The sequence below is a fragment of the Cervus elaphus genome, chromosome 4 (genome assembly GCF_910594005.1).
Source record: "Cervus elaphus chromosome 4, mCerEla1.1, whole genome shotgun sequence".
NCBI classification, from domain to species: domain Eukaryota; kingdom Metazoa; phylum Chordata; class Mammalia; order Artiodactyla; family Cervidae; genus Cervus; species Cervus elaphus.
This window is the reverse complement of record NC_057818.1, coordinates 15,557,903-15,571,770: the sequence shown is the minus strand read 5'-3', so window position 1 is coordinate 15,571,770 and position 13,868 is coordinate 15,557,903. Positions and strand designations below refer to the sequence as shown.

Below are 13,868 nucleotides of genomic sequence, written 5' to 3'. Positions count from 1 at the left end.
TTTCTCCTTTCCCAGCCCAACTCAAGGTGGAGAAGGCCAAACTGGGGTGGCCAAGTGAAGTGCCTGTGCAGCCTGGATTCAGACCCTGGCCTATTGACCCAAGGGCAGTTCTCATTTCCTTCTTACGGCAGGGCCCGTGGTGGTGGTGGTGGTGGTGGCAGGCAGAAGCGCCGGTGGAAGCGGCCCCCAGTCCTCGTTGGACCTCAGGGGGCCTCCCACCGAGCCCCAGCCCGGCTGCGGCCCTGCGGGCGGGGCCTCCGAGCCACTCCACGGTTTCCAGGGGGCGCTGCGGGCTGGGGGAGCAAGGTTTCAGCTGCTCCTGCCACCTGGGGCGCACTTGCGAGTGGGTGCTGTCCGAGAAGCCTGGGGCCGGGACACCTTTACGGAGCGCTCCGGGCAGCGACGGCCAGGGAGGAAGCTGCCCCCGCCCGCACCCACGCGACTCCGAGCGGACCCGCCAATGCTGGCAAGGCTGTGGGGGGTCTTCTAGGGAAGTGCGCCGAGCGGGGGTCTCCGACCCCCACTGGCCACCCCGTACCGTGAGGGCCAGTGCGGGGCGCGGGCCGCGTGGAGCCGCAGAGTGGGTGCCGGGGAGCGCCGGGCCGTCGGGGAGGCGCGGGGGCGGGCACGCCGGGAGGGCGGGGGCCGAGCTTATAAAGGCCCACGGGCTGGCCGAGGGAGGAGGGAGCCGCCGAGCCGCGTCCCGCCCTGCTCGGCCTCCGCGAGCCGCCGAGAGAGTCAAGAGCCGCGCGCAGCGCTCCGCCGCAGGGCAGGGCTGACACCGGAGCGAGCGCGGACCCCGGCCGTCCGCACCGGCGGGGCGCTGCGGACCCCGGCCCTGGGAGGAGGAGCAGGAGGAAGCGGAGGCGCTCAGGTCCCTGCTGACCAGCCGGGGTCCTGGCCGCGGCGCGCGGCACGTGCGGCGACCCGCCCTGTGCGCCATGCGCTGGCCGGGGCTCCCCCGCACCGCCCCTTAGCGCCGCGCCGGCCGACCGACCCTGGCTGGCCCCGGAGCCCCTCGGGCATGGAGCCGCACGTGCTCGGCGCCGTCCTGTACTGGCTGCTGCTACCCTTCGCTCTTCTGGCCGGTGAGTGGGGGCGTGCGCGGCGGGCTCTGGACTGGGACCGGGTCTGCGTCCCCGCTCCCGGCATTCCGGCCGGGCCACCCGGCGAGAATGGTCGGGCCGAGGATGGTGCGCGGGCGGGCGCGGAGATTCCCCGAGACGCGCGGCCCTGGGCGCCCGCATTCCAGAAGCATGAGAGCGCCGGGCCCGCCGGGAAGGCCGGGGCCCCGTCCGAGCGCCAGGCTGGGAGGGCGGCGGCGGGGTGGCGGGCAGATGGCACTCTGGCGCCCACGAAGGCCGGTGGCGAGCGCCCCCCGGAGAGGGCGGCGGGTGTCTCGGCCCGCGGCGCTGGGGGTAGGGACACAGGGGCAGGGAGGAGGAATGTCGGCCCCCGTGGGAGGGGCTGGGGCGTCGGTGAGTGGGGCACGAATCTCTTTTTCTCTTTCGTGTTAAAAAAAAAAAAAAAAAAAAAGCGCAAACTTGCATCACGACTTCCTGACCAATCTGGGAGAAGGCGGGCTTCCTGCCTGGAGCTGTTTAATCTGGAGCCTCTGGAGCAGAACTAACGTCGTTGTGCCCTGGGCTCGGCCCCCCTCGCTCTTCCCCTTCCCGTCCCCACCCCCGGACGGACTAGGGCAGGCCCTTGCTCTGGAAAAAATAGTTCGGGTTCCTCCCTGCCTTCCCGGTGCCCTGGCTCCTCCGCTGGGCTCTAGAGCTGCGGGAGGGGCCGGGGGTGGCTCTGAATTGGGCTGGGGGAGAGGGTGACCCCAGAAGACTCCGGTCTTGGTGCCAGAGCTGAGGTCCCCACCCGGGCATCAGTGTCCCGGCTTGTGCTGTCATCTGCACCCCTTCCGGAAAGCTCTATCTGTGGTTCTTGTTGCTCAAGGCCCCTCCCCTCTGCACCCCTCCTAGCCTCCCTGTGCCCAGGGCACAGTGCCGGAGCCTCCTTTCACCCTTCACAAGCCAGCCCTCCGTCCCCAGCTCCCTCCTCTGAGGCTGCCTCTACTGGATGTGAGCTGAAAAGTGGTCTGATTAATTCAGAGAAACAGGGAATGGTTTGCACTGTGAGTCTCTGTTGGGTGGAAATCCATCAGACCATGGTGGGTGTTGGTGGTTTTACTCTGAAAGCCTTTGCACAGCCTCTTAAATCTCTCCAGGTGGACTCTGCCCGCTTCTGTCATAGGTGGGCGTGGGCTCCAGTGGGCCAGGAATGTGGGGGCCTGGAGCAGCCAGCACCAGCTCCCACACAGACTGGTTTGATTTGTAGCAGAGAAAGGTGGTGAAACTTGGGAAAAATTTCAGGACAGGAATCAATGAAAACCATTGAGGTCAGGGAGGAGGGTCTGAGTCAGCCTTGTGTGGACAGAACAGCCCAGGATGTGCTGGGAAGAGCGCAGGGTCAGCCGGCCTGTCTTTCTCCTCTCGCCTCTGGAAAACACGCGTTAACAGGCCAGCAGAAGAGACCCAGCTGGAGGTCGGGCTCAGAAGCCGGTAACCTTCTCACTGCAGGCTTGCCTCTGACGGCCCCACAGCACACCTGCAGCCTCCTTAGCCTCTGAAGACATGAAGGGAATCGGGTTGGCTTGTGCGGGAGGGGCCTCCCTCCTGAAGGGCATGCCTCCCCCCATGGTGCAGTCTCCTTGTTCAGGGTCGGGAGACATTTCTCTGATGAGCTGGATAGTAAATATTTTCACATCATCAACTCTTCTGATATTTTTTCCAGCCATTAAAAAATGTAAACACCACTCCTAGCTTGTGGGCTGCAGCAAAACAAGTGGAGCCAGGCTCAGACCGAGAGCTGGAGTTTGTTGACCCGAGAATTAATCTGTGTTCTTCGGGCCCTTGGCTGCAACTCAAGTGGGTGATGGAGTCGGGGGGAGGGTAGGTCTCTAGTTCTCTGGATGCGGGGTGGAGCTACTCAGGGTTCCCACCTGGGCGTATTGGTGTCTCCTGAGAGCTTTCACATCCTGATGACTAATTTTTTGTGTGCTTGGCTCAGTTTTTCTGTAAACCTGAAACTGTCCCCCAAAATAAAGTCTATTAATTAAAACCTGGATACCCAGGCCACAACCCACACGGATTCTGTGTCTGGGTGTAGGACTTGGACTTCCATGTTTTTTCTTGAGCTTCAGGGGAGGGTGATGTAGAGCTGGCCGAGAGCCCTGCCCAGTGACACCTGAGAGGGTGGAGGCTGGAGGGTGGAGGCCGGAGGCCAGCTCTCAGGGCCGGGTAGCTCCCGAGGAATCTTGCTGTGCTGCTGGCTGGAGGTGGGACGGTTGCCCTGCTGCCTTCTGAGCACCCCTTGCTCTGTGATGAGCTTCGGTAGAAATGGTTAGTTTGCAGTGTTTTCAAAGTGAGTGGTGGGTGCTGGATGAGGCCATCAGAGGGTTTGGGTTATCCTAGGGCACCCCTCGCCTCCCAAAATCCCACTTCCACTTCCTCATTACGTCAGAGACTCCCCAGTCCCCCGTCCCAGGAAGGGTGACAGCCTTCATCATTTCACCTGTTGTCCCTGCAGCCCTGGGGGGCGTCAGGACCCAGAGCCGAAAGCTTCTATAGAGACGTCAGGACAGAACACTTTGTGATTTCTCCAGGAACAGCCCCGCCCCCAACTCTTGACCTAACGGGACAGGAGCAGCCTGAAGGAAGCACTGTAGCGGCGAGGCAGGTGGTGAGAAGGTGGTAACTGTATCACTGACTGGCAAACACATGCAGGGCGGCAACATGGCTTCCTCCTGTGGGATGGGGCTCTGGCCTCTCGGGCACGCCCACCGCATGCCACGTCACCTGCCAGCCTGACTGTCGCTGCTGTGTCACTGTTTAGAATGGGGACACTTCCTCCTCTATGTAGGGTATTCACCATCACAGTCTCAACACCACCCTGAGGCAGGCAGGAAGGCAGTAGGAAGACAGTCCTAGGATGGGGGCCCCTGTTAGGAACGCAGACTTGAGAGTTCACCTCAGCTCCTGGGCTGCCAGGCTCTTGGAGCCAGCAGCGAGCCCAGGCTGTCCTGTTCAGAGATCCCCCAGAGCTGGGGGTGGGTCTTGCTCTCCTCTGCCACCTTAGGGAGGAGACTTGGCCTTGGCAGCCCCTGCCCGCTCCCAGGACTGATTACGTTGCAGGACTCAGGTGTCTAGCTGATGGGCCCCGAGGAATCAGTGTGATCAGGGAGGGGCTGGGGTCAGCCCAGGAGCTGAGGACGGCCCCCTGTGGTCATCCTGCCGGCAACCACCCCACCGGCATCTGTGCCAGTGGGAAGGGTCCTGCAGAGGAAGTGCTGATAGAGCGGCGGGGAGCGTCTTGGGTCCTGGCTGTGGGGCTGCTTCCTGGGCAGTGTCATTCCTCTGACACTCTCAGTGCTCAGAGATGGAGAGGGAGGGGGCCCCCTGCTGTGTGTGCAGCCGCAGGGGACTGCCTTCTGTGGCAGGGCCACCGCAAGTGTTGAGGGTATCCCCCAGGCCCGCCCCTTATCTTTAGGGCCCAGTGTGAGCCGCCTCTTACAGGAAGCCACTCTTGACCACCCTGGTCCAATGAAATATTGGTCTTTTCTGTGTTTTCTATTTTTAGAAATATATAGACTTTTTTTTTTTTTTTAACAACTTAGTCTTTTATTTGCCCAAGGCCAGCTGTTGCAGGCACTGAGGCCCCAAGACTTCCAGGAGGGATGGGGGGTGGGGTGAGCCATCCTGCCCCCTGGTGCTGCCTGCCCCATCCTGCTTCCTGCAGGAGATGGGAGAATAGATAAAGTGTCCACTTGTGCCACCAAGCGTCTCCTCAATTTTGTGTGTGTGTCAGTAGCTCAGTTGTGTCTGACTCTGCAACTGCATGGACTGTAGCCTGCCCAGCTCCTCTGTCCAAGGGATTCTCCAGGCAAGAGTATTGGAGTGGGTTGCCATTTCCTTCTCCTAGACATTTTTTATGTAGACTCTTTTGTATGTGGACTTCTCTTTTCTGGTTACCAAAGCAGTTTTCCTTCCTCCTTGGGATACAGGCTCCAGGTGTTATAGAAGCAGGTGAGAAGGCTTCCCAGAGCGCCTCCAGGAGGTGGGTCAGTGCCTCTGTGTGAGCTCCTCCCACTCTTGACCTTTGAACCCCTCTGAGTTGAGCCTGTTCTCTGGATGAGGATCATGGGGCTTGGGGGATGAGAAAACTGGCAGGTTTTCCTTCCCAGGGCAAGTGAGTTGCGTACCTATTGGCAGGTGTTACCTGTGGGAGAGCCCAGAGTGGGAAGCCTCAGGGAGGCTGGGAGCTGGCTTTGTGGGACGAGCTCATGGGCGGTGCCAGCCTCCACCTTGCTTTGACTTGTCAGGCCCTCACCCCTCTTTCTGGGCCTCAGTTTCCTCACCTGTAAATGAGACAATAAAAGCTTGAAGGCCAATGCCAGGTCTCTGATCTCTTGGTCTCTGGATGGGGCAGGGCGGGGCAGCCCTCCCTTGCACAGTGTTGGGGGTGCCAAGTGGGTCCGCGGCACACAGGGCTGCCTGCTGGCCACAGGTGGTTTCCAGGGCAGGAGGTGTGTCCAGGGCCAGCCCAGCCACCCTGCCCACCTGCCTGCCCAGACTCCTGTGCTCATGTGGAACCTGTTTCCAAGTTCATTCAAGCATCGTCTTACCAGGTCTCCTGAGACGGAGCTCTGGGCAGCCTCCTAGGCTCTGGTTCAGAGCCCGTGGCGGTGGAATGGGAGGGGCTGGGCCCACTCTCCTCTGTAACCAGGCCGAGGTTTCCTTGCGTGTAAAGGGAGGTGTGGATCCCCCCAGCTTCCGGCACCTTGGTTCTGTAAGTGCCTTTTCTGTGTTTGTTCATGCTGTGCTGAGTCCAGATGGGAAAGAAACATGCTGCCGTCAGTGACGCCATCCCTGGGGGTATCCCCTAGTAAATGCCATACAGATCGAGGTCCGGGCTAGGAGGGGCTGGGGGGGGGGGGGCTGGGCACCAGACAAGACCAGTCTGCCGGAGGGAGAGAGGTTGTCTGCCATGCTGGGCAGGGGGCAGAAAGGCAGATCCAAGGTGCCAGACCAGTGCACCCAGGGCCAGGCCGTCTGTGGAAGGAGGTCAGTGAGTGGCCTGCAGATGGGGGCTCAGGTCCCCTGGGTGGCCAGTTGGAGGGTTGAGGTGGGGTAGAGAGGGAGGGGCGGTGCCCAGTGGACAGTCAGGCAGGAGGGACTTGATCCCTGCCCACGTTTTGATCTGTATTAACTGTTCATTACAGAAGTAAAGTATGAATAGTTGTTGTAAAATAACCAAGAGTTAAATCTGATGAGAGTTAAGTTTCTTCTTCTTTCATCTTTTCTTCTCCCTCTCATCCAAAGCAAGGCCCTGGTCGGCAGTGAGGGCCTGAGGTTGCTGTGTCCCCACTCCTGAGGTTAGGTGGCCCCCGTGTTTGGAGCCACGGCAGTGCCCCGTGGCTGGGGTTCTGTGGGTGCCCGGGGTCACCAGCCTCCACCCTGGGGAGGACGCTGTGAGGCAGCCCTGGAAAGCCACCAGTATGTGATGGGCAGTGCTGGCCCAGACCAGCCACCCCAGGCACCTCAGGCCGACGTGCGTGGCCTCCCCCTTCCGTGCGGTGTCTCGGGCCTTTGCCGAGTGGGGCGGGTCGATTTTTCTGGTGTGTTTTAATCACATAATTATAGGGAGTATTTTTAGTTCCCTGTAACGGCCGGCTGTTTACCAGGCTCCGACCTGCGCTGTTTGTCTCCCAGAGTATATATAGTTAGGCCTCCTCTCCTTCCCTGGGGTCAGGCTAAAGTGGGACCATGGCCACCTCAGCCGCCTCCTGTGGTTTCCTTTGCCAGTGAACAGGCGGCTGAACCAGGCCCCGTGGCTTCCGCAGAGCGGGAGGGGCCTGGGGGCTTCTGTCCTCTAGAGCAGGTGGGGGTCTGTCCTGAGTCCGGAACTGCTGACCACACGGTGGGCTGTGAGGGATGCGCCTTCTGGGCCCCATCCAGGTTCGGCTGTGAGCCTGGCGGTACCCAGGTGTACCGGCTGGCCCGTTGCCTGGCTCTCCCCACCTCCCCTGCCCTTCAGTGGCCTCTGGTGGATCCTCTGAGGGAAAACAAAAGAACAGAACTGCTATGTGCACAGATTCCTTGGGCCCGCATGAGCAGCCAAAGGCCTGTGATTGTGGCCAGGATTGCGGCCCAGTCTGAAGGGACCAATCAAGAGAGGACAGGGCCTGGGCTCCTGGGCAGGGGCCTCGGAGCAGAAGCCTCACCAGCCTCAGGCCTGAGTCTCCGTCTCTGTCACCTCCAGGAGCCACCAGGCCTGTGAGCTGTTGGCTGGGCCCTGTCACACCCCAGCCTCCCCCTGGGACCCAGGCTCCTGTTCTGCCTCCATCCCCCCCTCCCCAATCTCTCCCCTTCATTCACCCCATCCCTCTCCCTCATTCACCACCCCCCCCCCCATTCCATCCTCTCATTCACTTGATTCATATTTATGGTTAAAACATGGAAACAACACATCATTACAACAGCATTAACAGGTGCTTTTCAAAGGGAAGCAGGGTCTCTGATTCCACTCCCCCTCTCAGCTGCTTCATCCTCCCTTTCTGCCCCTCCCTGTCGATGGCCAGGGGTCGTAGTGACCAAGGGCATTCCCAGGAGCCCTCAGAGGCTGTGTGGTGTGTACCTGGCTTCCCTGCTGGGGGCGTGTCCCTGGGTTGCTTCATGGGGGAACGAGTCACCTCATGGCAGAGACCCTGGCTGGCTTCCATGGGCCCAGGGGCAGCTGGGACAAGGTTTGCACAAGTTGCCTTTGTGATGTCACAGGGCAGGTCCCCAGGCCCCTAATCCCCATGTGCCTGTGTGGGCAGCTGGGGCTGACCGTCTCCTCCGGTCATGTGGGCACACAGCTCTGCATCATGTCTCTGCTTCAGTGTCCACTCACCCCCCCACCCCAACTCTGCAGCCTCCATCCATGTCTGCTGGCATCATAGCCTCTACTTGGACAGCCTTGGGGGCCTCTGGCTCCCAGTTCTGCTCCCAGATGCGTCCCATGGCCAGGTGACCTTCCCAGTCATTCGAGAGCTGCCTGCTGCCCACCATGCCCTCTCTGCTGCATTCACCTGGCTCGGGGCCCCCCAGGTTTCTAGTCTCCCCTCAGGATGAGTCTCCACTCACTTTCCTGCTCCTGAGGGTGGGCAGTAGTGGCCCTGTGTCACAGATGAACACCCAGGGCCAGAGTTCTGGCCATGACACCCCTGCCTCCCAGGAGCCCCCTGCCCCGGCACCTGTCAGCACACAGGTGACCCCTCAGTTCCTTCCTCTGGCTGCACCTCTTTCCCTGCAGAACTTCTCTCTGGCCTGCTAACTCCCCAAATCTGTCCTCACCCTGGAACCTGCCAGCTGTCCCCCTGCCACCACCTCCCACGGCCTCCCCTCTTGCCCCCCCGACACTCGGCCCAGATTTAGGAAGCCCTGGGGTCCCCACAGAGCCCCCAGGGGAGAATGGCACAACCCACACATCAAGCTCTCCATGGGGACAGCTAGAGCTTGGGGTGAAGGGCAGACCTCACAGCTGAGGTTGGGTTGACAGTTGAGTGCAGCCACGTACCGCCTCCCCAAGGACTGGGAAAACATTTCTGCCTCTTGCGCTGCCCGCGCCCCCCTGCTCTGCCCTCAACTTGGTTTTGCCTGCTCTGGGGGTCCATGCTTGAGGGACCCCTGGGGGCGTGTAGTGCTGTGTCTGCTGTCCCCTCAGTACTGAGTTTGTGTGTCTGTGACCGTGTGGCAGTGGTCCCTTCTGGCTCTGGCTTGTCCCCTGAAAGCACTGCCACATTTGCTTATCCTGTCACCCATCCTGCCTGGCAAGTAGGCGTAGGCTGCTAGCTGGCGCATCTCTATGGACACACTCATGCATTTCATTCACTCCTGGGCATCAGGTTGCCAGGTCATGGGCCTCGATTGTCCACCGCAAGTAGGCTCCGATCTGTCCTCCTGGTAGTCATCTGGGGATGTTCCAGGGCGCCCCACCCTTGCCACACGTGGTGTTGGCCTCTGATTCCAGCTGGTCTGTGGGTGTGAAGTGGCATCTCCTGAGACTTCAGTCTGCGTTACTTTGATGCCAGTGATGCTAATCACCTTGGTATCTTCTCTGGCGTGTGTCTCTAAGAATCTTTCACCCATTAAAAAAAATTGGATTGTTTATCTTTTTATTTCTGACTCGGGGGGTTCTTTGTGGACGTGAAACTGTAAGCTCTTTATCACCCTTTTGTACTGCATGCGGTTTTCCCTGCCTGTGGCTTACAATCCTAATTGTCATCTTTATGGTGTCCGGTTAAGAGCTAATCGTCTTTATGGTGTCCGGTTAAGGGCAAGTGTTTTTAGCTCAAAGTCCCATGAACTCGAATGTTGCTGACTGGGACATCCTCTCCTGCTCCCCCAAGCTGGTGGCGGGGTCTCTGAGTGTTTCCTGGCGGGTGGGCCCCTCCGCTCACTGGGCCGGACCTTCCTGCTTCCCCCACACCCTGCCCATGCCCTTCCTGCACCCTCTGCTCGCCCTCCCGTCCCACCCCCCGCCCCCCCGCTGCCCACCTAGGGCTCTGCCGGCTCTCAGACCTCCTCCAGGGCCTCTGTCCTGCCACGGCAGGCTCTCGTCCTGGCATCAATGCTGCCGCTGGGACCCTCACTCTGCCTGTCATGACGCGTGACCTCCCACAGCCGCTGGTTGCATGAAGTGGGTCTATTTCAACTGCTGCAGAGATGGTCTTGGCCTCCTGACCTCCAGTCTTGTGGTCCCCATAGACACGGTGACCAGCTCTTGTTCATTGGCTTTCCCTCCTGACAGTTCCCTGCCCTCCAGGATAAGTTCCCCCAGAATCGGACCCCCAAGTCCGAGGGCAAGACAGCCTCACTGTCGGATGCACATTCTGGGGTGTGAGTCTTATGTGACCCTCTAGGGAGGTGGTTGGTCCTGGGGGCCCGTCCATGTCCAGGGTGGCCGGCACCCTGCCTCCTGCCTGCTCCTGCCTCCTCTGGGCCCTACCCAGCTCGGCACACGCTCAGCCCGCCTCTCCGCCCTATGAGGAGGCGCCCTCATGGTTCATCTCCACCCTTGCTGTCGGGGTGGTGCCCATTTGTCCCTGGGCGCTTGTTTCCTTGTCACTATTGCTGTGGCCTGGCCAGGGTGGGCCCGTGCCCAGCCCTGCTAGTGGGAAGTGGTTGAGGCAGAGGCCCCGTGGGCTCTGAGCCCTGCCTGCTCCAAGAGCATCCTGCTGCTTATCAGTGGTGCAGACCTTCCCTGCTGGGGAGAATTGGCCTGTCAGGCCCTAATCTCTGGAGGTCAGGGGGTGGGGGGCACAGGCAGGGGTGTGGGTGACCCAGAGACAGGGGCTTGAGGCCCTGTGGGGGCCCCTGAGTGGTCCGGAGAAGGGGCCCTGGGTTGGGCAGTGTCACCAGGTGACCCCGGCAAGGGCCTCTCTTGCCTCCGAAACCTTGTCCTGACAAATGGGCAGATAATGTGACCTCAGGAGGTGGAAGCAGCTCTGAAAGCAAAGTGCTGGGGCATCTTCTGGCCTGGAGGCAGCTCTGGGGTGGGGGGAGGGCCTGGGCCCTGGATCCTCTGTCCCGGTGTTCCCTGCTCCCTGGGGGCTGCACCCCGGCTCTGTGGGGCTGTTAGCAGCTGCTCCATCAGACTCCAGTCCTTAGGAACTGGGGACCTCGGGGTGGGCGGTGGCTTCTGTCCTGGGGTTGCAGGTGGAGTCTCCAGCTGGGGGGTCCTCTGTCCAGGCTTTCACTGAATAAATGAAACCTGGGCCACCCAGGGAGGGAGAAGCCTCTGCTCCGCTCCCCAGGGGGCAAGCCTCCCACCTCACCCCCACGCGGCCCCTTTGCCCTCACCATCGCCTCCCTCACACCGTGAAGACTGGAAGGGTGACCGACCACACAGGGAGGGCAGTGTGCACGCCACCCCGTCCGCTCCCTTCCTCGCAAGAGTGAGGCCTGAAAGGCTGGGGACAAGGGTTGCTGGGGAGGGGGGCGCCCACGCTGAACGGAGGAGCCCGCTCACCCTCAGGGGCCTGGAGGGCACACGAGGCCGACGGAGGAGGAATGGCTGCCTCCAGAGGCGGCTCCTGGAAGCTTCTGGGCTGGGCAGGCTGTGTCACATTCCAGAGCTGGAAACACTTCTGGGCGTTTGGTGGGTGTGTGGAAGGGGGTCAGGGGGAGCCCACCCATGTCTTCAGGAGGTGAAGGGTGCCTGCGGGGGCCGGGTCGTGGGCCGGGGCGCTGGGACTTTGGAGATGAAGGGGCCCCGGGGATGGTGCTGCTGCGGAGGGGCGGGGTGGGAGCAGGTGCGCCCTCGCAGGGGTGACCTGAGGACCAGGGCCGCCAGCGTCACCCCTCAGGCAAGGAGGCGGCAGGCACTGGAGCCACGGAGGGGGACAGGGCGGAGGCTGTTCTCTCTCTCCTGCCTGCGCGTGAGGGGCCTCGTGGTGTGAGTGAGGCTGCCAGGAGTTAGGCGTCCAGCGCCCATCTGCTGGTTCCTTGTAACTTGAAGCCGCTTTCCTCTCTGCCCTGCGTTCTCTGTGGTGGCTCCTGCCACGGCCGGGCTACCACCGTCCACCGGGCTCTCCTTGTGGGAAAGGGCCTATCATCAGCCTCCTCACTTGCCACCCGGCACTGGGTTCTGGAGTCACGTTGCTTCTTCCTCGTTCTGACCGCAGACCTGGAACGTCAGGTCTGGAGACACACGATGCTGGACCCAGAGGTAGCGGGTGGTCGTGCCAGTGCTCTGCTTGGAATCCAGCCTCCCGCTGGGATGGTCCCAGGGCTTTGGGGGTGTTTATAAATGGGTGTTTGGATGTCGTCACCCCTGTGTCACTCCTGCGCATTGGTGCCCTGCCCGGTCCTGTTCTGCGTGCGGAGCGTGGGGGCCCGCCAGGGCTGTCCTGGGACCTCAGGCGGTCCCCGCCTGGTCCTGAGCTCTGTCACAGGGGGCTGCCAGGCCGGGGCTCAGGCCCCAGGGTGTGTGGCCACAGTGTGCCCAGCACCTGCCAGGCGGGACTTCAGCATCTGTGCTTTGAGGCCGCACGTTCCTCCCTCTGCCTTCTGGGTGGCGGGTGCCTTCAGAGCAGAGGAGTGGGGTGGAAAGACTCCGGGGACAAGCTTCTGTCACCTCTCCGCTCCCAGTCTCAAGCTGGCCCAAGCCCTGGCTCTGCTGCTGGGCACCCTGGGGAAAGTGACTCAGCCTCTCTGGGCCTTGCACTCCTTACCTTTAGAAGCAGGACACACTGCTGTGGGGAAGGCCATCCAGAGCGGAGCCAGGGTGCGGAGGCTGCTCTGCGCCAGGCTCCTGCATCTCTGCACCTGCTTGTCGTAACCTCTAGCTGTGAGACTAGCACCTACCCTGCTTGGCCCCGCAGCCCTCGGGGTGACCTGCCAGGTGACGTGGGTGGAAATATTCAGTTGAGTCTCTGACTGCGAGGCTGCCTGCCACCCTGCCCACACCCCCAGGTGCCTCTCAGGAAGCCTGGCTGCCCAGCGCTTTAATCAAGGTGCCCTGAGCCTCAGGGCATGCGGCGGCCTCACCAGGGGGGAATCTGGGGCAGAGTTGCTGGTGACATCCTGGCTGAGGCGGGGGCAGTGGGGTGAGGACACCTCACTCAGGCGTATGCAGTGGAAGCAGCTGGGTCTGAATAAGTCACAGCGGCCAGGCACTCCCCTGGGACAGCAGCTTGGACACCATGTGGCCAGCCCTGGGCTGCTGGCAGAGGCTGGGAGGGAATGGAGGATGTTGCCTGGAGCCCGAGCCTGGGTGGGGGCGCCTGGGGTTCCTGGGGCTGTGGCAGTTGGCCGTGTTTCCTGGTGCCCCCACCCCCCCACCAAGAGTCTGTCTGCCTCAGCCTGACCTCTGAGGGAGCGGGAGAGAGTCTTGCAGCCCAGAGAAGCTGAGCTGGTTCCCAGTCCCAAACTGGATCCTCAAAACCAGATGTCAGCCGGGCTGTGACCCATCCGGGGGGTGGGTGTGCGGTTGGCATCGGGGGGCACAGGGACGGGAAGTCCTGGTGTCAGGTTCCTGCCCAGGCTTCTGAGGGATTCGTCTGATGAGGGTGCGAGGATGGAATTGCATACTCAGCTGGCAGAGGGAGTGAGAAGGCGCTCTGCTGGTGGGCATGTCTGTATGGGGGACCTCTCTGGCCTTGGGAGCCCCTCTGGGTGGAGAGACACTCTGGAGGGCATTGGGAGCGGGTTTCTGTGGGCCTCCTCCAGTTTTCTGGCCTCCCTGCTCTCCCACCACTGGCTGCAGCATCTGGATGGGACATAGACCTTGCGACCTGTCCCTGTGTAGCAGGTACCCCATGGGGCAGCCAGGTTGGGGGCGGCCTCCTCCCTATGATGACTGGAGCCTGCACATTCCCGAAGGCTTGGCCCTGACCCTTAGGAGCAGGTGGGCCTGGGAGGGAGTCCAGGGTCAGGGGGCAACAGAGGTAGGAGGTGACCTGAGGCTAGGTTCTGGGCCCAGGGCCCCTGGGCTGTGGGCAGGTGGACCTAGCACAGGTCAGGCCTCTGGCGAGCATCAGCAAGCTTTCTCCCTGCTGCTAGAGAACCACCAGCTGATAACCACCCATGAACCAGCCTCTAGGATGGACGGTCTTGGTGTCCCTGCCTCACAGACCCCAGCCCAGGCTGACTGGACTCCTGAGCCAGAGTCCTGTGACCATGAGGCCACCAGGCCTGGGAGCTTCTTCTTGCAGCTCAGGGCGTCCTCGTCTTTTGTGACCCTTCCATCGTGGGTGGCAGCCCTGTGGTGACCATTGTCCGTGTGCTGACCAGTCAAGGCCCTCTGGAGCAGGGCCAGCTGAGACTAAG

At 61.7% G+C, this 13,868-nt stretch overlaps 1 protein-coding gene across 3 annotated transcripts in view; it reads left to right on the top strand.

The window, feature by feature from the left end:
- The first annotated feature begins 498 nt into the window (after positions 1-498).
- PIEZO1 (piezo type mechanosensitive ion channel component 1) overlaps positions 499-13,868 on the top strand; it is a 56,571-nt gene continuing 43,201 nt past the window's right edge. The window contains exon 1 of one of the 3 annotated variants that reach the window (XM_043898277.1): positions 499-1,088. In XM_043898277.1, the coding sequence (XP_043754212.1) occupies positions 1,025-1,088 (64 nt within the window). In that variant the 5' untranslated portion in view covers positions 499-1,024. The remainder of the gene's footprint in view (positions 1,089-13,868) is intronic. The other 2 variants (XM_043898275.1, XM_043898276.1) reach the window with 2 other exon arrangements.